The sequence below is a fragment of the Eretmochelys imbricata genome, chromosome 9 (assembly GCF_965152235.1).
Source record: "Eretmochelys imbricata isolate rEreImb1 chromosome 9, rEreImb1.hap1, whole genome shotgun sequence".
NCBI lineage: Eukaryota > Metazoa > Chordata > Testudines > Cheloniidae > Eretmochelys > Eretmochelys imbricata.
The window spans coordinates 15,952,013-15,977,006 of NC_135580.1; the positions used below are offsets into that span (position 1 = coordinate 15,952,013).

At 42.4% G+C, this 24,994-nt stretch overlaps 1 protein-coding gene across 1 annotated transcript in view; it reads left to right on the plus strand.

The window, feature by feature from the left end:
- Positions 1-24,994, plus strand: part of PLD1 (phospholipase D1) — a 105,041-nt gene that overhangs the window by 22,398 nt on the left and 57,649 nt on the right. The window contains exons 2-8 of the mRNA XM_077826737.1: positions 3,367-3,552; positions 4,927-5,054; positions 5,389-5,534; positions 6,445-6,553; positions 7,040-7,105; positions 17,470-17,528; positions 19,149-19,241. Coding sequence (XP_077682863.1) covers positions 3,399-3,552; positions 4,927-5,054; positions 5,389-5,534; positions 6,445-6,553; positions 7,040-7,105; positions 17,470-17,528; positions 19,149-19,241 — 755 coding nt within the window. The 5' untranslated portion in view covers positions 3,367-3,398. The remainder of the gene's footprint in view (positions 1-3,366; positions 3,553-4,926; positions 5,055-5,388; positions 5,535-6,444; positions 6,554-7,039; positions 7,106-17,469; positions 17,529-19,148; positions 19,242-24,994) is intronic.

Genomic DNA, 24,994 nt, shown 5'->3' on the forward strand with positions numbered 1-24,994 from the left:
GAGGATGAAAGTGAGTGGTTTGGTAGTTTTGCATTTTAAGCTATACTTTTTATTTCCTTTCCTTGGACAAATGGGGCAGAGAGGTATTTAGGTGTGTGTGTGTTTACTTAGACAGAAAGGCATCTGACAAGTCTATGAGAGTCCTCAATGAATCTACAACTAGCTGGAAGTATTATCCCTTTTAGCCCAGGCAAGGACTCTTTGCTGCTGTGACATAAGCAGCTTCACGGATGATTGGAAGGTGTCAGAACCACTAACATGCTTAAAAATCATGCACACAGAACTGATGCACTAGGCTTGACCCTGATTTCACGCTTTTATTACACACATGAAACCGAACTGATTCTGGATTTGCACTGATGTAATTGAGTGGAGAATCCGACCCCGCATTTCTTGGCTTTGCCTGCATGGAATATGGGTATTTGCTTTCTGACACAGCCAATCCTTTTATTTTTTAGAGTTACATAGCATTACCTTTATTCCAAGAGAATAACAAATACTCCTTTAAAAGTGTCTAAGCACATGAATTATTGTTTGTAAAGGTGAAGTGAATTATTTCCAAAAGTTACAAATCCCCCTTTCCGAGCAAACGATTTAATAATCATGGCAAATATTTTGTTTGAAATTTAACAGCAGAAATGACATGTGACTCTTGTAAATCATTTCTTTGAAGTGGGGCAGATCCTCAGCTGGTATAAATGGGTTTAGCTGCATTGACTGACTTAAAACCACTCTGATTCACGCCTGCTGACAGTCTGTCACTGAGCCTTTTCAGTGTAGTTGTCAAGCTGCATGTTGATACAAAGGTTGATGGGACTCTTATTATGCTGATATGTAGAAGGATATTATCTGGGGTTAAACATAACTGTGTTTAAGGATGAGGGATTTGATCCTGCAACCTTTAATCATATTGTGCTGCACTCACACCAGAAGTCCAACTGAAGCCATGAGCTTGTTCATGTGGGTAAGCCCTGCTGAATCTTAATGAGGGTTGCAAATTGGACAGTAGGGCCAAAGGAAAATAAATCTTAAAAAATGAAACCAAACCCATTAGCAACAAAAAGTGATGTAAGATTTAGTAGGTTTGTGTCATGTCTCTTTTTCTCCAGATTTTCCACTGACTCAGGTTTCTAATAGGGGGACAAGGAAGTAGGGAGTACATTAGTCATAATTGCAGGAAACGCCTTCCCAAATGCTGCTGCTTAGTTGCAGATGACCTGACTCTGATGCTGTTTTTCCGTTGCTCACCACCTGCTTCTTCCACTAACATAAAGAGTATTAGGTGTAGCCTCCAGCAGGCTCATTAACAATGCAGAGATTTACTCAAGTGCTGTGTAACTTGTAACAAGCCCTTTAGAGAGGAACAATGGTCCAGTGGCTAGGACACTAACTTGTGACTTGGGTTTCTCCTCCGTCACTGACTTCCTATATGACCTTGGGCAAATCACTTAGTCTCTTTGTGCTTTGGGCCCTCATCTGTAAAATAAGGATAACAGCACTGCTCCCCTCCCCCAGTGGTGTTGAGAAGATAAATACATTAAAGATTGTGAGGTGCATGGACAGGATCAGCCTTAGGGAAAATGGTGCCCAGGGCAAATTTGTATTTTGGCAACCCCCCGGCCCCTTTACCCCTAGCTCCTGCACTCCCAGCCCTTGCACCCCCTTCACCCCTGCCCTCTCCTGTGCCTTAACTCCTACACTGTTCTCCTTTGCCCCTAACTCCTGCATTCCCCTCCTGCACCCCCAGCCACTGCCCCTCTTCTGCACCCTCTTCACCCCAACCCCTGCACCCCCGTCCTGAGCCCACGTGGGGAAACTGATCTGAATGCATGGAGCAGCTGACATTGCTGCCCACTCTCCCCGGAACGCTGCTCCTCTGCACACCCCTCGGGGGCTGGGTGGTGGGGGAAGCGAGGAGCGAGGTCAGGGCTCCCTGCATCCAGGTCACTTTCTCCCCCCGGGCTGCATAAGGGGAGGTCAGAGAGCAGCAGCTTCTGATGCTTGCCTCACAGCACAGCCCAGGTGGGGAAAGTGACCTGTATGCATGGAGCACTTGGTGTTGCTCCTCGCTCCCCCTCTAAACCCCCTATGGGGGCACAGAGGAATGTTGGGGGTGGGGGTGAGCTGTATCTGTGTGTCACCGCTTCCCCTGCCCCGCAATGTTCCTCCGCTGGGAGGAAGCAGGGAGAAATCTGGAAGCCCCCCAGGAAGCAGTTTCTGACACTACATCAGCAGTGCACACGTTTGCACTGCCGCACGGCGCCCCCTAGACCACCGGGTGCCCTGGGCGGCTGCCTGGGTGGTCCACCCCTAAGGCCAGCCCTGTGCACAGATACTAGGAGAGAGGAGGCCTTAGAAGATCCTTTAATACAAGGAATTGTGTTGTTTTAATCACCAAGGAAAAAGCAGGTAACAACCTCTACTGACTTTGGATGTTTCTTTCTCTGTGCAGCACCGGTTTGAAAACGTAGCTATGTATGAATCAGTTGTAGCTGGTAATGTTAGTGAACCAGACAGGGCAATGGGTTGTATTTTGTGTTTTTATCCCATGTACAATTTATTACACAATTAGCTGCACATTAATGCACTGACTGAGCAAGTTCACTGTTTGCTTTCCATTTAAAATCAGACCAAGAGGGTGCTTCTACGGGTATGTCTACACAGCATCTGGGAGAGAGCCTCCCAGATGGGGTCAACAGATTCATGCTAGTGGGACTTGCACTTTAAAGATCACAGCGTAGGCAGTACTTTTACACTGCAGTTCAGGCTGGAGCTCACCCCCTCCCTAGGCTTGGGCTGGAGCTTGGGTGCTCAACCCGCAACATAAAAGCACCACCTACACAGCCAGTTTTAAAGCCCTTGCACAAATCTGTTGACCCGGGCTGGGAGGCTTGCTCCCAGATGCTGTGTAGACATATTCCAAGTGAGTGACATCCAATTCTGGTGAAGCCCTCATAGTTAAATCATCAGTATTTTAAATGGAAAACACATAACCTTTAATGTAAATGTCCTGGGGCCCCAGTCCTGCTGCCATTGACATCAAAGGGAAGTTTTCCATTCTAGCCTGAAGCTGCATTCACTTTTCTGCTGAGTCCTCCCTACTCCCTTGAAATTGTCCTCCTCTGTGTCCACAGGGGGCAGGCATGCTGTAGTGTGCATTTAGAGGGCATTCCAAAGGCTGTGAGAGATTGGAGGAATCCAAGGTTACAGTTCCATTTGGGCTATGCTGCCAGAGAGACAGTGGGGGAGCCAGGGGTCTCCACATACCAGACCCCTAACCACAGCTAGATTCACCTGCAACCGCCTGAACTTATCATGTATGATGCTGCAGAAACAATAACATTGCTGATCCCTTCCCTTGAACAGCCCCCTGTGTTGTTGGTGAGCGAGCATTTAAGATGTCACTGAGCAGTGAAAGAAGAGTAAATACCTCGACGCTGAAGAAAATTGCTGCAGACATGAGCAATTTAATAGAGAACCTGGACACCAGGGAGCTTCACTTTGAGGGGGAAGAGGTGGATGCTGACATGTTAAATGATCCAAAAACAACCGGTGAGTTAGTGTCCATCTGTTTTCACCATATGTCCCACTAGGATTTAGAAATGCAGTGCCGCTGAGGCGAAGATGAAGCTTTCAGTTAGATGGTGTTAGGGAGTGTGGGTGGAGAGAGTGTGAGAGTGTGGGCCAGGATTTTGAAGCTCTTGTGGGCCCTCGTGAAACTGTGCTTGGTTCCTTAGGGCTGTGAAAACTTTAAAGTGATGGCGTCATCTTGCAAAGTACTATGTGACGCCTACAAAAAACTTAGTGATGCCCTCAACCTAAACTGGGAGTTGAGGGTGTTCAGCATCATGAAGGATCAGACCTGGATTTGAGAATTCAGAGCACCTCGTAGGAGTTGCTCATCAAGAATGAGCCATAAGAAGCACATCCAAGGCCCATTAAAATCAGTGGAAAGACTCCTACTGGTTCCTATAAGCTTTGGATCAGGCCTAAAGTAAGCTTTAAGATTTAATTTGGATTTCCTTTAATTTGTTGTGTTTTAAGGTATAAACCCTTCATTTCATTTTGGCACAGCAGCTGCACATCACTGCACCTGTCTGTCATCTATGCATTTCTAGCTATCTAATAAAGGCAGGTGGCTTTTTTGTTTGATTGTTTTTGTTTTTAACCAGGATTAATGTTTTTTTTCTAATCTACTTGAGGTTTTTGACACTTAGCTGTGTCAGAACTCTTTAAAATAATACGTACAAACTACCTTGAAACTGGTCAAATGCTGCTTCTTGTCTTGCCTACAATTTCCATTAGTACCTGGGTAACCTGTTGCAAATTGCAGAAGTTGATGAATAAGTAAGTCTGCAAACATACACAAATATCCCCCCCAAAAAAAACCTTGCTACACAAAACAACCTTTTGTTCACTTATTTGACAAGTGTAATTTAATTTTAACTATTCCTGATAACACCTCATAATACATCAGTAAACATCCTGTAATATATTTTGTAACATGGATGAAGACTTAGTGATAGAAGACCTCATCACAGCACTTTGTTATTAAATCTTTGCTGAGGAGATGGGTGAGGCTGCTCATTTGGTGCATGAATTATGGAATTTGTTGCTTACCTCTGTGCAAACTGCTGAGGTTTTACTGTATTTCTCAAGGTAACCATTGACCCTATCTAATGATAAGAAAGTGCTATATCTGGCATTTGAACTCTTAAAGTCAGATCACTTAATTCGAAGGCTTCTATGAGCTTAGGTGCAATACATTTGAATAAGGCATGATATGCATTGGGGAAAAATAAGACTACAGAACTTCAAGATTTTATATAATCATTATTAACTTGTTACATTATCCCTTGGCTATTACACTCTTATTCATAGTTTAAAATAGTGTTAAGCTAATTGCTATTTTATGGTCATTTGCAGTGGGCATCCCATTCTCTGCAATTTATAACACTCAAGGGTTCAAAGAGCCTCATATACAGACATATCTAACCGGATGTCCAATTAAAGTCCGAGTTCTGGAAGTAGAACGCTTTACCTCAACAAAAAAGGTCAGAATATGAATGTTATTGGAACATTGTTTTAAATCCCAATCCCATTTTTAATTTCATGCTCCTATTACCATGTTAACACATCACATACAAGTTAACTTTCTGTAAATCAGCTAGTGGGTTTTAGAAAATATGAATAAGTCTGTATGGGAATAACTCTATCAAGGACAATATGAATAATCTTTGCCTGTTCTGTTTGGAGTCTAATAAAAATTATAACTAAAAGTAATAAGAAATGGCTATACCTTTAAATAAAAATGATAAACTCTAGAGTATTTAATGCTAGAAGATTACCCATTGAGTACTGAAACACTGGTGCTATTCTTTCTTGTAGGTACCAAGTCCAAATGTTTACACTATTGAATTCACACATGGGGACTTCACATGGCAAGTGAAAAGGAAATTCAAGAACTTCCAAGAATTTCACAGGGAACTGCTGAGATACAAAGCCTTCATACGAATTCCTATCCCTACAAGGAGGTAACTATTTTATGCAGTCTTACAAATATGGTTCAAGGCCCAAATTGCACTGGAAAGACGTGAAAAGCCTGATTCTCACATGTGTAACTCCATTGACTTCCAAGAATCACTCCTGATTTATCTGGTATAAATGAGAGGAGAATCAGGCTCAAAATCAACATAATAGCAAGCAGCAGTAATCTGAATGATCCAATGATCTCTCTCTTGCAAGATGTAGAAAGCATGTGGGACATTTTGTGCAGTCAGTTTTTTAAGCAGAATTTCCCATCGAAATCATTGGGTCGTTGTGCTTCAAAATTTATGGCACACTGTGGTCTCTTACCTTTAAGGCCTTATATCTGAGCGTGCTGAGCTCTCTCAGTTCCTCTTCCCAGTGACTCTAATGAGGTGCTCAGAGCTGGCAGGACTGGGCCCAAGGAGTGGGACAGAGCTCCAAACATAAAGAGAGTCGTGGAAAGAGGCCTGAGTGGTGGAGTGTTACAAAAGGATAGTTTGGCATGGGAAGACTGTAGGAAGCTAGGGGGCAGAAGAGGAAACAAGAGTAAGGATTTTGGTAAGGGTAGAGATATGAAAGGATAAGGATTAGTGAAACATAATGGTCCAAGAACATGGTCCAAATTCCTTTCTGCTTAAATAGGCAAAACTCATTTGAAGTCAGTGGATCTGTGGCCATTTGCATCAAAGGAGAATTTGGTCCAATATCCTCTGCTTTTTGCATTGTATTTTCGTTTGAATTGATTTGTACACAATGATTTGTTAGACGATTTTACGCCTACCCTTATCTTTCCTCGCTACCTGTCCCTCATTTTATAATAAAGTTTTAAATAGAATGTCAGGACTTTTGTGTCAGAGGAAAAGACACTCACGTTCTACTGATCAGACAAATAATCTGGGATTTTTTTTCTTCCAGTCACACAGTTAGAAGACAAAGTGTCAAAAGGGGAGAAGCGAGGCAGATGCCAAGTCTGCCACGCACGTCTGAGAACATGGTCCGAGAAGAACATTTTTCTAGTAGAAGAGTAAATGTCCTTCCTTCTTCAAAATACTCTGTTCAGAGATGTGGGTGTGCTGATAGAAGGGAGGCTATTGACATGTTGTGCTGTCCATTTTATTCTTGGGATTTTTCTGACTTTCACTCTGGGGGGCCAGCTTGTTTGCTGAGCTGTGTTCTGACCAAGTTCAGATGCCTTCTGTTTTGCTAGTGGTAAATTCTTCTGCTTGGTGAACCGAAACTCTGCCAAGTTTAGAGTCAAATTATCCGTGCTCAGAAAGTGGAAGAGACTGCCTCAAGGAGCACTCCCTCTGCTAAGATCTGAGTTATTTCCCCTTTGCTGGGATATTGTGGGGCAGTGGAGGGTTTGCTACATGCATATGTATATGTATATTTTTTTTTCATTCAAGCGGTGGCTTGTTTTTGATTCTCTTCATTACTTCCTGTAGCTATATAATTAGATTTTTATAGTAATCCCTACATCCTATCTAAAGTTTTCATGCTTGCATTGTAGAAACAATTGGAAGACTACTTGACAAAGATCTTAAAAATGCCCATGTACAGGACCTACCATGGAACGGTAAGTAGTCTGTACAATAGCTTAAGCAACAAATGAATATTCTTTTCATGTATAAGTACTTAACTGAGAGAAATAAATCTTGTCGTTTACTCTGAGGTATATTAAAAGCATTTTGCAGCCATTTTTATTAGGGCAAATATTTTCTCCAACGTCCTTGTGAATCTGATTATAACCAAATAAAATGCTATACTATCAAGCTATTGGGATGTCACAACTACAACACATTATGACAACCTGCTTGTTAAGGGCAGTCATGTGCAGACAGCTCATTACACATGTAATGTGACTGGGTTCTGATTGGTTCTGGGTAGCATTTAAGATGTTTGGTTGGAGGTTCAAATGCCTAAATAATTGGGGTCTCTGCTATGTGGCAGATGTTACCTTCACTTTGGGAATCTTGTGAATTTAACCTCATAGGGCCAAACTGTGCTTTGGCTTATATCCCTGACAACCCAATTGACTTCAGCAAGTTTGTGCTGGTATTAATAAGAGGAGAATTTGGCACCCTGGCTTCCCCAAGTAATTCATCACCTCCACAGGGACATGGTAATCTATATGTTCCCTCATTCCTATGAAACCTCACTGAAGTCAGATGGTTCATGTTATATCCAAAATTTGGCCCATATTGTGCAAGAATTTGTCTCTTGAAAGCCATTTTATGTTCTTGGAGTTTCACCTCATTGACTGTCCACATTTCTCACGTGCTAGTTGGAGGAGACTTTAGAGGCCATAATTGTATGTGAATAACATTCCACTGCCATGGCCATTTATTCCCCCTTCTCCTGACCCCACATAAAGGATTTATTACTTCTCTTCTGTATCATCACCAAAAATTGGTTTGTTGCAGAACTTACTGAATAAGCAGAGGCAGTTTATCCTTCTAAGCAAGACAAAACAATTGAGTACACTTGGTTTTAAAATGAGACAGAAATGTAGACTCAACTTTACATCTTTAAGGGGGTACATCTGCTCACTATATGTACTGTTGTTTCAATGTTCCCCATGCCAAATGTATCTGTTATACAGGGCAAAAATACCCTCCCATGCTGGCCAATATGTTAATGTTACAGTGGGAAATCTGCACCTCAAATGAACTGGCTGCCATTTAGAGAAGCTCTGCTGTTGTGGACAGTGGTGTATGCTGAGAGGGGGAGATTTAATTCAGAGTATGTGGCATTGGATCCATTTTGCCACTCCCGTGTGCAGGCATTGCCTTGTCAGATCTCTCTGATATTGTCCACTAATCTAACAACGCCAGAGACTTCTTGATTAAGTCCTGGTTGGAAACAGGATGTTAGGGAAAAAAAATACTAAACATGCATTATCTGCACCCTGGGCCCTCTGCAGGTAAAGCCTATGGACCATGAGCAGCTGTGTTTTTCTCTCCCATCTTTCTCCAGTGCAGCTCCTGTGATGGGTTTGGTCACAGAGATCCCCTTGGGACTGTCACCTGATGTGCTGAAATTACCTCTGAGCCCATTTTCCCTGCCAGCTTGGGACTCCAGAACCCTGCCTTGTTGAGCCAGACATGCTAGCCTGCTGCAACACAGAACCAGGTCTGGTCCATGCCCCCAAAGCGGCAGACTTTAACTAAAAACAGCTCAGCAGGTTACCTGTCTCCAGCACCCAGACACCCAGTTCCCAATGGGATCCAAACCCCAAATAAATCCGTTTTACTCTGTATAAAGCTTATACAGGGTAAATTCGTAAACTGTTCACCCTCTATATCACTGATAGAGATGCACAGCTGTTTGCTCCCCCATGTATTAATCACTTACTCTGGGTTTATTAATAAAAAAAAGTGATTTTATTAAGTATAAAAAGTAGGATATAAGTGATTTCAAGTAATAACAGCCAGAACAAAGTAAGTCACAAAGCAAAATAAACAAAACACGCAAGTCTAAGCCTAATACACTAAGAAACTGATTACAGGTAATATCTCACCCTCAAAGATGTTCCAGTAAGCTTCTTTCACAGCCCAGACTCCTTCCTAGTCTGGGCCCAATCCTTTCCCCAGTATAGTCTTTGTTATATATCCAGCAGACATCTCAGGTGGTAAGCAGGGGTTTTCTCATGACTGGCAGCCTCTTTTGTCCTGCTCCACCTCCTTTTGTAGCTTTGACAGAAGGCGGGAATCTTTTGTCTGTGCTTGTCCCCACCCCCGCCTTATCAATGGAAAAGTACAAGGATTAAGATGGATTCAATAGCATGTGACATAGTCATCTGTCACTGTAAGACCCCCTAGTCTTCATTCTTCCTGGGTTGGCCCACAGGTACACAGGAGGGCTTGCAGGTAAATAAACCATTTACAACCAGAAAAGGAGTACTTGTGGCCCTAGTCAATGTGAGCCATCAAGATTCTAAACCACCATTAATCGCCCACACTTTGCATAATTACAATAGGACCTCAGAGTTATACTTAAAAAGAAAAGGAGTACTTGTAGCACCTTAGAGACTAACCAATTTATTTGAGCATAAGCTTTCGTGAGCTACAGCTACAGCTCACGAAAGCTTATGCTCAAATAAATTGGTTAGTCTCTAAGGTGCCACAAGTACTCCTTTTCTTTTTGTGAATACAGACTAACACGGCTGTTACTCTGAAAAGAGTTATACTTCATATTTCTAGCTTCAGATACAAGAATGATACATGCATACAAATAGAAGGAATATATTCAGTAGTTTATAACCTTTGTTATGATGGGTTACAAGAGACCTTTTGCATAAAGCATATTCCAGTTACATCATATTCACACTCATAAGCATATTTCCATAAAACATATAGAGTGCAACATCACAGCTCCATTCTGTCCCTGGCCAGCAGAGACAGATATTGTTCTGTACGTACATTCTTAGATCATTGGCTGGCTTTCAATGGATTTGACTTCTGCGAAGCATTCAGTGAGAACTTGCCTTGTGATGTTGGCTGCACTGCTTAGTGCAACAGGGGGTGCAGCTGATGGGAAAGAGAGATGCTGGGAACAAAACATTTATTCATTTAATTTAAGATGATAGTTCTCAGACCAGAGACAAAGCTGCAGATTTCTGATGTTCATCGTGGACTAGCGTCTGTCCTTCTTACAATAGTACGGGTGTGTTGCTGTTCTTGTGTTCAAAAAGTCCATCACTTGAAAATGGAGAGATGTGCTGCTTGTTTTGCTGCCTGCGCAAATTTTGGCTCCTGTGTGTTAGGCTCTGCAAATCCTCGGGCTGAGGTCCAGCTAGATCTTTGGCTTGTAGATGTCTCCAACTGAATTCTTTGCAAGTTCAGGCACGGGGTTAACTTGAGTGATTCATAAAGGCCAGATGACCCATGTGATTTATTGCCCCCTGAATCTTGTGAGGATCCTCTTTCTGCTAATCCAGTCCCCTAGAGGCATTTTAACAACTGATCTGGACAATTCCATTCATTCTGGCTATGTTTTTATTTTGTATTTGTGGCTTGTGTGTTTTGTTCATTTGTATATAATTGGCTCAACTTGGATGACCTTGGCAAACTTAACTGGTAGCTCTTTTCACCCTTGTTGAGGAGTTCAGGGCTATGAAGCACTGTGGGATGTAAAGGGACTTACATAATGTGTTGAATATACAACTCGTGTCTAAATGTTTTGCCCGCAAACCAGAAAATAGTATGCCCCTAAACATTGTTTAGTGATGTAACAAGGGCTGCACTCTTTGACTATGTAACCCTAAGTGGGAAAGTTTATAACTGTCTCCTCAAATTTTTCTTAATGGAATATTTGTGTGTTTGCTGTTGTGGCAGGGTATTAGACATGGAGCTGGCAGCTAGTTGAGGGTATAGTTAACATTGTCTGTTATGATAATCAGATACATCATGATAATCCGATACAGGGAATTGGGGCAGTTGGGCAAGTGTGGCCCAAATACCTTGTAAAGGCGTTTCTATGGGCTTGATCTGAAGTTAAATGGAAAGACTCCATTGACTTTAATTGCCTTTGGATCAGGACATATATGAGCTTGATAGTTAAAAGATTCCAAAATAACGCTAGTTTAAACCAGTAAGTGTCCATGCAGCCTTTTGCACTGGCTTTACAAAATCAGTTTAAAATTACACTTCAAATTAAAGCAGTGCAACAAGATAAGTCGAATGAGTTTCACAGCTATACAATTAAAGAACACTTCATGCACCCAACTGTGGTTGCTATTTAAGGCTCTTATCCTGCAATTAGATCTGCTAGGGCAGATCCCTGCAGCCATGCAGAGCCCCACACTCCAGATCTGATTACAGGACTGGGGCTTTTGAACATGGAATTGTAGCAAACAAGAATAATGTTTACATGTGCATTTAGTATAAAGCAATTTTTCTGTGTATGATAAAATTAGAATACTGTCCTAGAACATTGTTATTCTGAGCACTGGTGAAGTAGTGTATTATTATGTTGCCAGAGCTACTAGTGAACTATTTGTTTTATCATTGTTAAAAAAAACTAGAGCTGCAATGAAAAACAGACTTTGGAACTGCTGAACCCTACTTAAAAAGGCAATGTCATCTGAACAATCTTTCTTAAAATCTTGCTTAAATATATCATAAGTGCTTGGTTCAGCAGAGGGAAAAAAAGATGGTTAAAATGTCTCGTGTCTCCACCTTGCAGCTGTTATTTCATTTTTCATAGCTCATTTGCTCTTCAGCTGATCTCCCAGGTCTGTTCCCACCCCCCCTTGTTACAATATCATTGAAACTTCAGTCCCCCATCTCAGAGTTAAAATATTTTGATGCAGATCACTGTGAAACCTGAGTGGGATGTCGGGTCACCACAACAACAGCTGGGTAGTGTAAGGATTCAAATGTAAAGGAGACAAAAGGGTACTACTCTCCTACTACCCTCTATTTCAGTTTTCTTTGTGAATTATGAGATCCTCAGATTAAAGGCACTGTACCAGTAAAAGTATTTAACAAAATAATAAAATTGATAATGATATCATCTAATCATATTTTTTCATTCCATTAAATAACATTTCCTGTAATCTACAGGATTTTTCCATATTGAAGCCTCAATCCTGCAAACACTTACCTGCTTAGTTTTATGTATTTGAATAATCTAATTTAAGTCCAGTGTGACTACTCATGTGCATAAAAAGAAACACAGGAGTAAGGATTGGGTCCAAAAGGCCAAGCTTTGCCTTCTGATGCTCTCACAGGACATAGGATTTCATTGGACATTGTGCACATACAGACCTATCCAAGGGCTGAGTTTGTCCTGAAGGATCTCATATGGCATTCGTATTTGGCTACCATCAGGAGCAGACCAGTCAGAGAGGAATGTGGTTCTGTGTTTGTGTTACCATGGATACCATTTTAAGGACTGGTTGGGTGGAGGGGACTGGTAGCTACAATGTTGAACAATATTTGCCTTTGATCTGACTGTTCCAGTCAATAAAGTTAAGCAAATAAACTGTTACATTTCCATCTGAGTGGTAATTTCTCCTACGTACCTGTTTTTCTTTTCCTTCTTTGAGCACAGTTAGTCTCTCACTTTCTCATTACTAAATATTCCCCAAACAACAACCTAGTTACTTTTCAGAGCAAATGGCCAAGATTTTCAAAAGTGGCAAGTGATTTTATGTGCTCTGTATTTGAGAGGCCTTAAGGGGCCTGATTATCAGAGGTTGGGTCCTCTGCACCTTCCAAGAAGCTGAAAATTTGTCCCCAGAGCTGAGATTGCCTGAGGCCCAACTTAAGCACCATGTAAAAGGCTTTAAATGGTACATAGGCCTTGCGCAGGCTGTGCCGAATTTCACCCACAGAATAGAATGGACTATTCATAGATGGCAGAACCTGTTTCTTCTTTCTTACCCAGGACAGGTAGCGAGAATTTGTGAATTCAAAACCTTGTGAAAAAACCATGAAATAATTAGTACTCTTTGCTTCATAAAAATGATGAAATCATAGGAAAAGCAGGAAATCAAGTATACAGATACCGGCTTCTACTAAGAGCTAGTTTGTGTCCTTGGGCTACATGGCCATGCATGAGAATAGGAGCCCTTTGACTCATCTCTGTGGCTGTGGTAGCCCTGAGCATAGAATCATAGAGTTTAAAGCCAGATCATCTAATCTGACCACCTGCATATCTGGGTTTGGAAGGATTAGATTTGTATTTGTGTATGTTGGTACACATCAATTTCAAACAAAAATGCAAACCGATGAAAAAATATTTCCACCAATAATAATTGTAATATACAGACAGATAAAATAAGAATAGGGCTGCTTGTTAACTTATCAGAGTCAAAATCCAGCCTTTTGAATTTGGCTTGTTAAAATGGATTAGCAAATGAATAGTAAAAGCAAGTACGATTTGTTGATTGAAGGATATTTACTTCGAATATTTGCATGTGATGTTGACTATTTGAGTTAATAATTTATAAAACTTCAGCTTTTTTAATTTCAGCATCTGCTGTCACTAATTGTCTGACGCCCTCCATAATTTCACATAACTGTGAAAATTTAAATAATTAAAAATATAAAAAAATGCTTAAAATAAACATTGATATTATCTGTCAAAATTATAAAAATCAAACTCTTCCAAGGCTATGTACATCACAGGCCCCCAACACCTGCTAAACCTAACAATCAGAATTAGACTGAAATATTACAGCCCGCAGGAGACTAGACGATTGTGTGACACAGACAGAGAATAGGAGGGACTGAGGTGCACCAGTGCCTGAGCCCTTGCAATGGCAGGGAATTGATTAAGTGAAACATACCCAGATAATCCTGGCAAGTGACCTGTACCCGGTTGCTGCAGAGGAAGCTGAAAACCCCCAAGGTCACTGCCAATTGGCCCAGGTGGAAAATTCCTTTCTTACCCCCACAGTTAGATCAGGATCAGTTAGACCTTGAGCATGTGAGCAAGAACCAGCCAGCCAAGCACCTGAGAGAGAGAAATAGAATGCTGATTGCTACTCAGAGCACAGGTCTGCCCTGTCCAGTGTCCCATCTCCAGCTGCAGCAACCTCTGATGCTTCAGAAGAAAGAGACAAAAGCCAAGTTTGTATCCATTTGTTCTTTTGCCAACACTGTTCTTTAGCTTAAATAACTCTTCACCCTCCCTGGTGTTTATACGCCTTCCCTCCATGTATTTTTTATATAGAGCAACTGTATCCCCACCCAACCTTCTTTTTACTAGACTGACCAAGCAAGCTCTTCCATTCATAAAATAGGCCCTTCACTCCCTGGATCATCCTAGTAGCTCTTCTCTCCACCTGTTCCAGTTTGAATTCAACTTTCTTGAACATGCGTGATGAGAATTGTACAGAGTATTCCAAATATTCTTACCAGTGCCTAGTACAAAGGCATTAATACTACATTATCTCTACTGAAAATGCTTTGCCTAACACATCGTAGGATTGTATTTGCATTTTTTTGCAGCTGTATCACATGGGTGGTTCATGGTCATCCTGTGATTCACTACACACCCAAGTCTCATTCCTCCTCTGTCTCTTCCAACTGATGAGCCCCCAGTCTGAAGCAGAAATCCTTATTATTAGATCCTAAGTGCATGACCTAGCACTTTGCACTATTAAATTTCATCCCATTTCTGTCACTCCAGTCTTCAAGATCATCCAGATCTCCCTGTATAATATTCCGATCCTCCTCTGCATTGACGATGCTTCCCAACTGTGTATGATCAGCAAATTTCATTACCACTCTCCTACTTCTTGTGCCAAGGTCATTAATAAAAATATTGAATAAGATTGATCCCAAGATGGATCCTTCAGAGCCTCCACTAATAACCTTCTTCCAGTCCGATAATCCACTTTTCAACACAACCTGTTGCCTTCTCCCCTTTAGCCAGTTCCTTATCCACCTTACAATTCTTGTAACAATCCCAGTTTAATTTATAATTTCCCATATGGTACCCTGTCAAATGCTTCACTGACATCCAAGTATATTAGGTCTGCTACACTTCCCTTCTAAAAAAAAAAGTTTTTCTGCCATCGCAGATGTGGTAATTTCCATTTCCATCAGTCCTCCTACCTTCATGCCCATGTTCCATATTAGCATCTGTATTAAAAACTGAGGTAAAGTATGCACTTCATTTTTGGGCCATACCTAGGTTATCTTTAATCTTCTTCCCATCCACTTTACATAGCAGGCTTAACCTCATCCTTCCTTATTCCCTTTCTATGTATATAACTAATAAACCTCTTATTATTTACTTTTTTAAATTCAGCTTGACTTGTAGCAATTCTCACTTTATTCGTACATTTTCTAACCTCCAAGGTGTAGCGTTCTTTACCCCTTTTCCATTCTCTGTAGGCTCTCTGCTTATTCCTAATGGCCTCAGCTGAGTCTGGGGTCTTTCCCTGTGAGTGTTTTTTTCCCCCTTGCTTGAGTGCAAATTTCAGACAGTTTTCGTATAGTTGATTTGAAGAAATTCCAAGCCTCTTCTGCATTTAAGTCCTTGAACTCTTCACGCCAGTTGACCTATTTAACTCATTCCCTTAATTCCCAAAGTTTGCCCTTTTGAAATTTAAAAAAACATAGCTGATGACCTGGTTTTAATTATCCTTCTATTTAATTTAAACTGAATCAACTTGTGATCACCTGATCCAAGGTTATTTCCTACTACTAGCTCTTCTATGATGTCACTACTTACCAAAACCAAGTCTAAAATTGCATATCTCTTGTTGGTTCAGTGACCAGATGGCAGCTACAGGCCTGAGAGGAAAGCAGAGCTGCCTGGCTGGGAGGGGAGGTTATGTTGTGCCCTTAAAAAAAGTGGTAGCAAAATACTCTCCCCTCCGCTGCACCAGGGCAAAAGAACTGGGCTGGAATGGAACTGTGTCTCTGAGTTGCATTTTCTTTCTGGGACTCTTCCTGGAATGACATGGTTACACCCAGGCCTACAGGCTCATTCTAGCTCTAAGGGCCCAAATCTGTCCCTCTATCATGTTGTGTCAGACTTCTTACAGTTTGTGAGTAGTCTCACTGAGGTCAATCTAACTGCTTCACAGTTATTATTCCACATGAGAAAGGGTGGCAGAATCGGACCCTAGGATTGTTGTGATCTGTGTTGTGTCAAACCATTCGCTTCTGTTGATTTCATTTGTGGTTTGGAAATCGCCGTTTTTTGCCGTATGGCACAGAGCAAACCTAAAGTGTGGCTCTGAAGCTTGGGATGAGCATTCCAGGCCAAGGGAACCATGAAACCCTTACGTAGTGTTGGTCCCTATGGGTATTTTCACCATGATAAGGCCATGCTCCTTTGCCAGTTCTGCATCTCCACTCACTCTGGATCTAAGAGGTGAGTGTAGCTATTGCAAGAGGGGAGTGATGTTATAAGTGGTATTTTTCTGAATACATTCTGACCTTGGATGCACGTGGCTCCCATTTATTTCTCATTGAGGTCAATTGCAGCTGTGCATGTGGATCTGAGGCTTGAATTTAGCCCATTCGGCTCTGGAGGGCAGCATATTTCATTAGAAAGTTAAGTTCTTCTTTTTGCCTCTTTGCTGCCAGATCAAATGAGAAAACCACCTCCTGCTCCCTCCCCCTGCGTGTTTGTGCACTTTGGTTAATTAACCCAATACAGACAAAGGAGAGTAGCTGAAATCTGTTTAGTTCTGTATCACGTGGGTCAGATTCTGCTCTTACTTTCAACCCTGTGATGAGAGACACTCTCTAACTGGATCTGAGATGACTAAGCAGTATGCCAGGAATGGCTTACTCCGCCAAGAAAGCCTGGTTGGTTGGAAGAGGTCTAGTTGTAGATTTTAATGCAGACATGGAGTTCATTGTCATTAGTTTGCTAATGGCAAGAGGACTTGCTCATCTGTATATTCTGCTGTGATCTCTTTGGATAACTTCAAGGTTTTTTGAATTGGGGTCTATTGATGACTCCAGACATTTTACATGAGATTACAACAGACTTCCACTTTATATTAGCAATTTTTGTCTGTCCATTTAATCACTGGCCTTTTGGTGGAGCCAACTGGCATGAGGTAGACACACATCTAGTGGAAACTGAACTGAATCTACGAACTCGGTTCACATAGGTCACCAAACACTTATCAAGCAATGGTAAATTTTGTCATTACTGACGTGAATTGAATTTGAACCAGTGACCTACCAGTGAAGGTTCCAATGGGTCCTTCCCAATCCTCTAAATAACCACATATAATGCCCCATCAAATCTGATTTTGGTTGTTTTGGTCATGTTCATTAAAGGCCTGATCCAAAACACATACATTTCTGTTGACTTCAGTGGGTTTTGGATTGAGTCCTAAAAGAGATGTTCCCACTTTTTCCTGCTGATGAATTCTTTTTGCTATCAATGTTATTTTTCCAAGCAAACTGATTGGTGGGAGTCCAAAATGTAAACAGTGGGGAACTTTTTATTTTCCAGATGGAATTCATTGGTGTAAGTCAGCTGTCATTTATCCGTGATCTAGGACCAAAGGGCATGTAAGTTGAATTTCATTTCTTTGTGTGAGTTACATTTCATCAAGAGCATCATTTTATAAAGAGAGACTGTCCAAATTGGTAGCTTTCCTGCTAAGCTAGCAATAAATTTGGGAACATCTTATCTTCCATTATTATTCACAAGAGGACATTACAGCTCTGGGAAATGAATGTAAAAGGCAAAACACATCTCACTGCCAGACTCACAGGGCCAAATTCATCCTGTCATCGACTGGAGTTGCACCAAATAATAATATGGCCCAATGCAAACAACCAGAGCAATGTACAATCCCTGTCATAACATGCTTACATCACTGGTTAGTTTATTTCCTGTATGATGGTGACATGTCAGCCATGGGCTGTGACTACAAAAGGAAAAGAGTGCGCTGAAATCAAGAAAGGTCCATTTTTTTTCTTTAAACTTCCCGACATTTCCAAAGTTTCCTTGAGCCTGGGGTTGACACTTAATTCCTTTCTTTTGAACACAGTTACATAGAAACCGTGTTGTTTTGGTTACCACCAAAAGTGTCTGTTGTTTTTGTAAACAGCCTCGCAGGCAGTAGTGAAATTTTTTCTTCAGGTTATATGGATGGGACCTGGGTGTTTGAAATGCAATGAGTCCAGGCATCCAGTGTTATAAACGGAGAAGGACTTGACAGCGGGCAAGAAGGATGGAGCCTTCTCTGTGTTGGGCCCTCTCTCAGATTTCAGAGCTCTTCACCAGGTTGACATTCTCAGACTAAAGGCACGTCTTCACTGCCAACGATAAAGTGCTGCTTGTGTAGTCACGGCATAGCTCTGGGAGAGAGCTCTCCCACCGCTCTAAAAAACCCCACCTCCACGAGGGGTATAGCAACCAGCGCTGAGCGCCGGTGCACTCATTGTCTGTGCTGGCCCATTACAGCTCTGAAACTTGCAGTGCTCCGGGGGTGTATTTTCACACCCCTGAGCGAGAAAGCTGCAGCGCTGTAAAGTGCCAGGGTAGACCAGCCCTTAAGCTTGTAGTGCTTCAGTCTGCACTGCAGCCCTTAGCTCTAACTCATTCCTGCTGTGCACAGAAGCGATTCTCGCTTTCCCTGCCAATTGGGAGGGTAGGTTGGATGTATTTTCTATCCACCTAGTCCTCCGTGGCCTTTATTCTGCCCCCTCACCCCTCCCTGGTGCTGCTCGTTCCCTGTTTGCACCCTAGATGCCTCTTTGCCCTCAGTTCATTTGTAAGCAGAGACTTTACCCTTAGCCCTTCTTATTGCTGGTGTGGCATTTATTACAATACCACTGCTGTGACTGTGGGTTCAGTTCATTTGCTGGATGTACAGTAGGGTTAGGTTCAAGTCACCCACTGCTTGGGAGGTGGATGAAATGTCTGAGATGCAAGGCGAATAAGAGAGATGACCTGGCAATAGAAAATGAGAGGGAGGTGATCCACTTCTGCTCCATTCTGCCCATGCCACCCCACTGAGGTGAAAGGGGTCAGACAGATGTCACAGAACTGTGTTTGACCTAGCCTATGTACCTCCAGGTCATACTGCTCCAGTCCGTATAGCTTCACCTAGGCATAATTAATAAGCTTTGTATGCATGTATCAAATTTACTATTTATTTGTCATCTTTACATTTGTTTCAGAGAAGGTATGATCATGAAAAGATCTGGGGGCCACAGAATACCTGGTCTGAACTGCTGTGGGCAAGGAAGTGTCTGCTATCGATGGTCCAAAAGGTACTGTAGCAGGGCGAGTTGTCTCTTCGGTGACTTTTTACCTATTAGAAAGACAATTTGTGTGACCTCATGTCTTTTATTGCAGAGGGTCTCAACCTTTTCCTTTCTTAGGCCCCCCCAAGATTCTATAAAAACTCCATGGCTCACCTGTGCCACAATAATTGGTTTTCTGCATATTAAAGCCAGGACCTATGTTAGGGGATAGCAAGCAGGGCAATTGTCTGGGGCCCCGTGCCACAGGGGCTCCCATGAAGCTACATTGCTTAGGCTTTGGCTTCAGCCCTGGATGGCGGGGCTCAGGGCCCTGGGCTTCAGCCCTATGCTCAGGGCTGTCCTTAGGCATACGCAGGATATGCGGTTGCATACGGCACCCAAAAATTTGGGTCACCCCTGGGGCTTAGTGTCCACCCTCCCACTCTTCCTATCCCTGTTCTGACCCTTCCTGCAGGCTCCCACCACTAGCTGCTGCAGCCTAGTGAATCTTCCTCTGGAGAGGATTTAGTAACTTAAAAGTGAAAAGCCTTCCAGCCTGCCAGACCTATTAGTACAACACTGAACCTGTTAAAGAGCCATTCAAGTGGTAATGAAGTCATTTAACAGGCATTTTCCAACCCCCAGGTATATACTGTCAGTTTCTAAATTTACTGACAAAAACAGTTGTGCATTACTGTAATATTTACTCATAACATGTTAGTCTACAGGACCTTAGTTTAAAATTTGCTTTACAAATATTTCATTAGTGTGTTGCTGAAGATGATAAAATCACATCTCTAAAAAATCCTTGCATAGATTTTTAGATGCACAATCTGGGTATTCATCTTTAGCCTTAAATGCTTGGATCTTTAGACATATCGTTTTTAAATAAATGCTTCAAAGGACCACCCTTATCTAAAATACACATTTTAATTTTAATTAATATAGTACAAAAAACTTTTTTCCAAATTCTTCCTGTCCATTCTGTCCATCTCTTTCTCCCTTCACCCCCCTGTTGAAGAGATCCCTTAAAGGGACAACACCCCTTTCCTGCCAGATAGCGGAACAAACGAGTTTCCCTTTCTTTACTTCTGACTATTTGGTGAACTGATTTTAAGAGAAACCCTCTAGCAAAATCAGTACCTTAGTAAGATATAACATCCTTTGTTATGCTTAAAATCTTTGGAAACATATTTTTTAAAGTTGGTGAAATTTCATAAACATGTCTATTGTTATGGAGATCCCACAAAATAAATTAGTGTTCCCTTTTTCTAAAAGCAATGAACATTGTTAGGAACACACTAAACCTCTGTGACTGATTAATTTAAAATAATGTCTTTGTTTCAGTGAGTTAAATATGTAGTAATCTGGAATGATTACTTTATGAAGGCTTAAGAGTACATTTAGAATATAAAACCATCTTAGAGCTACCGATTAAGAAAATGTAAAACAGAGAAGAGCTGCATCATGTATTCCATAATATTTAATGTTGTATTCAGCAGGACAGCTGACTTGCCCTTACTACAAAGTTTTTGCAAATAAATCTCTGACAAACTAAAACCTGGATTTGTGCTGGAAATGGCCTAACCTGATGATCACTTTAGATAAGCTATTACCAGCAGGACAATGGGGTGGGAGGAGGTATCGTTTCATATTCTCTGTGTATATATAAAGTCTGCTGCAGTTTCCACGGTATGCATCCGATGAAGTGAGCTGTAGCTCACGAAAGCTCATGCTCAAATAAATTGGTTAGTCTCTAAGGTGCCACAAGTACTCCTTTTCTTTTTGCGAATACAGACTAACACGGCTGTTACTCTGAAATCATACAAAAACCTGTGAATGACATTTTTTATTTCCAAGTTTAGTGCTTTTAATTAGGTATCTTCTGCATGTCCAGTCTTCATCTTCTGGCATGCAGTGGAAAACATGCTCCATTTTCTTTAGAAAGAAATTGCAGAAGAGTGGTTTTTCAAATGTCATTTGCTTCATGTGGGTTCAGGGATTTGGCTGGAAGGGGATGAGCAGGGAGGGGGAAGGAAGAGAGGTGGGAGACAGTGGGGAGAGGCTGGAGTCTGGGGCAGAGCAGGGGTGGAGTACGGGCAAGGCCACAGGTGGGCTGGGGAGCTAGCCTCACCAAGCGGCAGCTTCACCCACCGCCTATGACAGCAGGAGGAGAGGGTCGGCTCCCGCACACCCGGCGCGCACTGCAGTCTCCTTAGGCAGGGGCCGTATTCACAGAGCCAAATGTGCCAGCACCACTTATTCCGCATGGGGGAGAGGGTCCGGGGGTCTCTGCGGGGAACTGAGACTCTCTGCCACCGTGAGGCGGACTGGGCAGCTTGGTATCCTTTGCTGCTTCGTCCCTCCCCTGGGCTGCCATCGGGTATAGAGGCACCAGTTTAATAATACTGCTTAGGGCCCCATAAATCCTAAGGATGGCCCTGCCCGTGCGGAAGGGCTTTGGCTTTCTATCCTAGGCCCCAGTGAATCTAATGCTAGCCCTGCTTGGCGGCCCCCGTGAAACCTACTCACAGCTCCCCGGGGGGCCCCGCACGCCTGTTTGAGAATCACTGTTTTTTTGGACCAATTTCTGTCGATGAAAGAGGCAAGCTTTCATGCTCCACAGAGCTCTTCTTCAGGTCTGGGAAAGGTAATGAGTGTCACAGCTAAATACAAAGTAGAACAGATTGTTAAGCATAAGGAGTTAACAGGTTGCAAAAAATGAAGTGGGCCATTAACACTTCTGCAGTCATAGGACAAGGGAGAGTTACAAAGAGGGTTACAGATTGTTGCAATGAGACATAAAACCCATGTCTCTATTGAGTCCATGCTTTTTTGGTGTCTAGCAGAGTTATGAATTGAAGCTTTAGCTTATTAGTTGTTCTAAACCATGTACTGAATGTAAATAGTCTCACTCACATTTCCTACACATAATGTTGTAAAACTGTTATACTTTCTGTAACTGAGATTTCAACAAAACTACAGAAACCTCTGTGCATTAATAGATTTTTTTTCCCAAGGTCAGAAGGGGCCATTAGATCAGCTAGTTTGACCTCCTGCCTAGCACAGGACGGCTTTAGTTTTTCTCTCGTGTTTAATTCACAACAGAAATTACATGCCAGCTCCCCATGTGAAACGTGATTGTGTAGCACTCATCCAGCAGAAATGGCAGTCCTGTCAGCCCCTGCTCTCTCCCATTCCGGACTGTCGAGGTGATGTGTTGTTGCTGCCCGTGAAAGTTTCTATTGAGTTTACCATACCTTTCTGATTAAAAAACCCAAACCAAATTAATTGGAACATTGTCCAGGCTGTACTCACCAATGGATTAAATCAGACCAGAACCACAACAGTAAAGAATCCTCTGATGCAGTTAACCCCAGGGAGAAATATGTCACCTTTTCTGTGTCCCCCCCCGCACGTTTTAAAAGGAGTCCTACTGAGGCCTGAGCTGTGTTGTTTTGAAGAGAATTACTGGATGGCAGGTTTTTGATTGATTTAAGAAATAAAGACAAAGGGCCAGATTGTGCCCATCTTCTTTGTGGATACGCAAGGCAGGGTGGGGGGAGGAGGCACAAGAAGCCACCACACACTTGCCCCACTTCACGCAGTAACCTGGACTAATTGTAGTTCCTGTGCTCGCTCAGGTGCTGGAGCTGACTGCTCCTCCCTGCCTACAGCCACAAACCACTCCAAAGGAGGCAGAGGGGTTCCTCCCCCACCAGCCATCAGAGATGGCAGGGCACAGAGAGAGATGTCTACTGTACCCGGATACTGGGCTGGATGGACCTTTCGTCTGACCCAATATGGCCATTCTTATATTCTTATGTTCTTACCAGCCTAACAGATAAGTCAGTGGGCAGACTCTATTGCCACCCATGCACTGGAGAGATCCCTCCCATGGGGTGGTTGACTGGAGGGCTGTTCTGCACTGCCCCCGTCTCAGGGCTGTGCCTGTCAGGCAGAACTCTGCCCAAAGTACGTAATGGCTCCGGTTGCTGACTGCCATCAGAAAAGGCAACAAGTTTATTAATTATTTAGGGACAGTTGCTGTGGGGGAGGTCTAGGTTGGATATTAGAAAACACTATTTCACTAGGAGCATGGTGAAGCACTGGAATGGGTTACCTAGGAAGGTGGTGGAATCTCCATCCTTAGAGGCTTTTAAGGCCCGGCTTGACAAAACCCTGGCTGGGATGATTTAGTTGGTGTTGGTTCTGCTTTGAGCAGGGGGTTGGACTAGATGACCTCCTGAGGTCTCTTCCAACCCTAATCTATGATTCTATGAGCACATTTTTCGGTCATTGGCCCTCCCCAGTCACATGTGTTAAAATCCCCCTTCCCTCTAGCATAATGGTAGTCCCTGTACTCCCTCAAGTGCTGTGGCTGACTGCTCCTGCCTGACCTCCCTACTCCAGAAGCACAAACCACTGCAAAGGAGTACAGGGACCTCCTGCAAAGCAAATATAGGAGGAGAAGCAAATTTTCTAGCTGAGCAGTGGAACAAGGAGTGGGGCAAGTGTTTATTTTATGCACTGGTACACCAGATATATTATGAGTAACTGAAAAGATCAACACTTCACTAAACGAAATGGTTGGAAACTGAGTTTCAAGTACTCTTCCATCAACCTAATCTGTTCTTAATCTGTATCTTAATCTAATCTGTATATGGAAAGTTCACATATGTTCTAACATTCATGAACTTTCCATACAAGTATTAACAAATCTGACAGATTTCCCTCTTCTTATCCGTATCTGAGTATTTGTTCAAATTCCAAAAGTGGTGCCTGTTGCGGTCCAAATACAAGACAGGACAAGGCTTTACGCGAGCAAGCAGGCTGGTCTGCCAACGGGCTGCTCCTGTCAGCTTTCCACCCTCTCCTTTATTCTTTCTCTCCCCCCGCACATTACATTCTCCAACAGATAAAAGGAATACACTGGCTTTGTTTAACATTCTTATTTACCAATTTCTATCTACCGCATTCCTTGCTCTCGGGCCTTGAGCCCAGTCCTGGGAGGCTTCCCACGGTTCATGTCATCTGGGTGAGATTCCAAGGTTCATGCCCCTGAGAGGAGCCGTGTGTGCACTGCTCCTACACAACACTCCGGGTGTGCCCTGAATGTTGCCAAGTCCAGGAACCTTGTATGAATGCTACAGGTGCCCACACATTAGAAAATCTACTTGACCTGATATAAGGCTGCCTGTCATTTTTCTTGTTGAAAGAATTTCTAAGACTTTATTTCACCATCCTACTAATGTTGAGGTATCTATCCTTTTCCAAAATTGAGATATGGCACATATGGTTGTTAGAAGTAACTGTGATATCAGTGAGGCTTTCCCTGATTCAATAACTTCCTTTGGACTGTAACCTAATAGAGGCACTGTAAGTTTAATGAGTAGGCTAACTTTAGCTATCTTGAAAATTCTGTGTACTATTTTCCCACAAAATACGATTATTTTAAGGCATTCCCACCATAAATATAGGAAGGTACCTATTACTGCACATCCTCTTCAACAGTTATGACTCCCTTTTTATATATTTCCTTAGTTTAAATAGAGTGAAGTGACATTGACAAAGTATTTTGTAATAATTTTCCTGAATGGTTACACAGATAGATGACAGGTTTCAGAGTAGCAGCCGTGTTAGTCCGTATTCGCAAAAAGAAAAGGAGTACTTGTGGCACCTTAGAGACTAACCAATTTATTTGAGCATAAGCTTTCGTGAGCTACAGCTCACTTCATCGGATGCATGATCATCAGATCTATCATCAGATAGATGAGGTT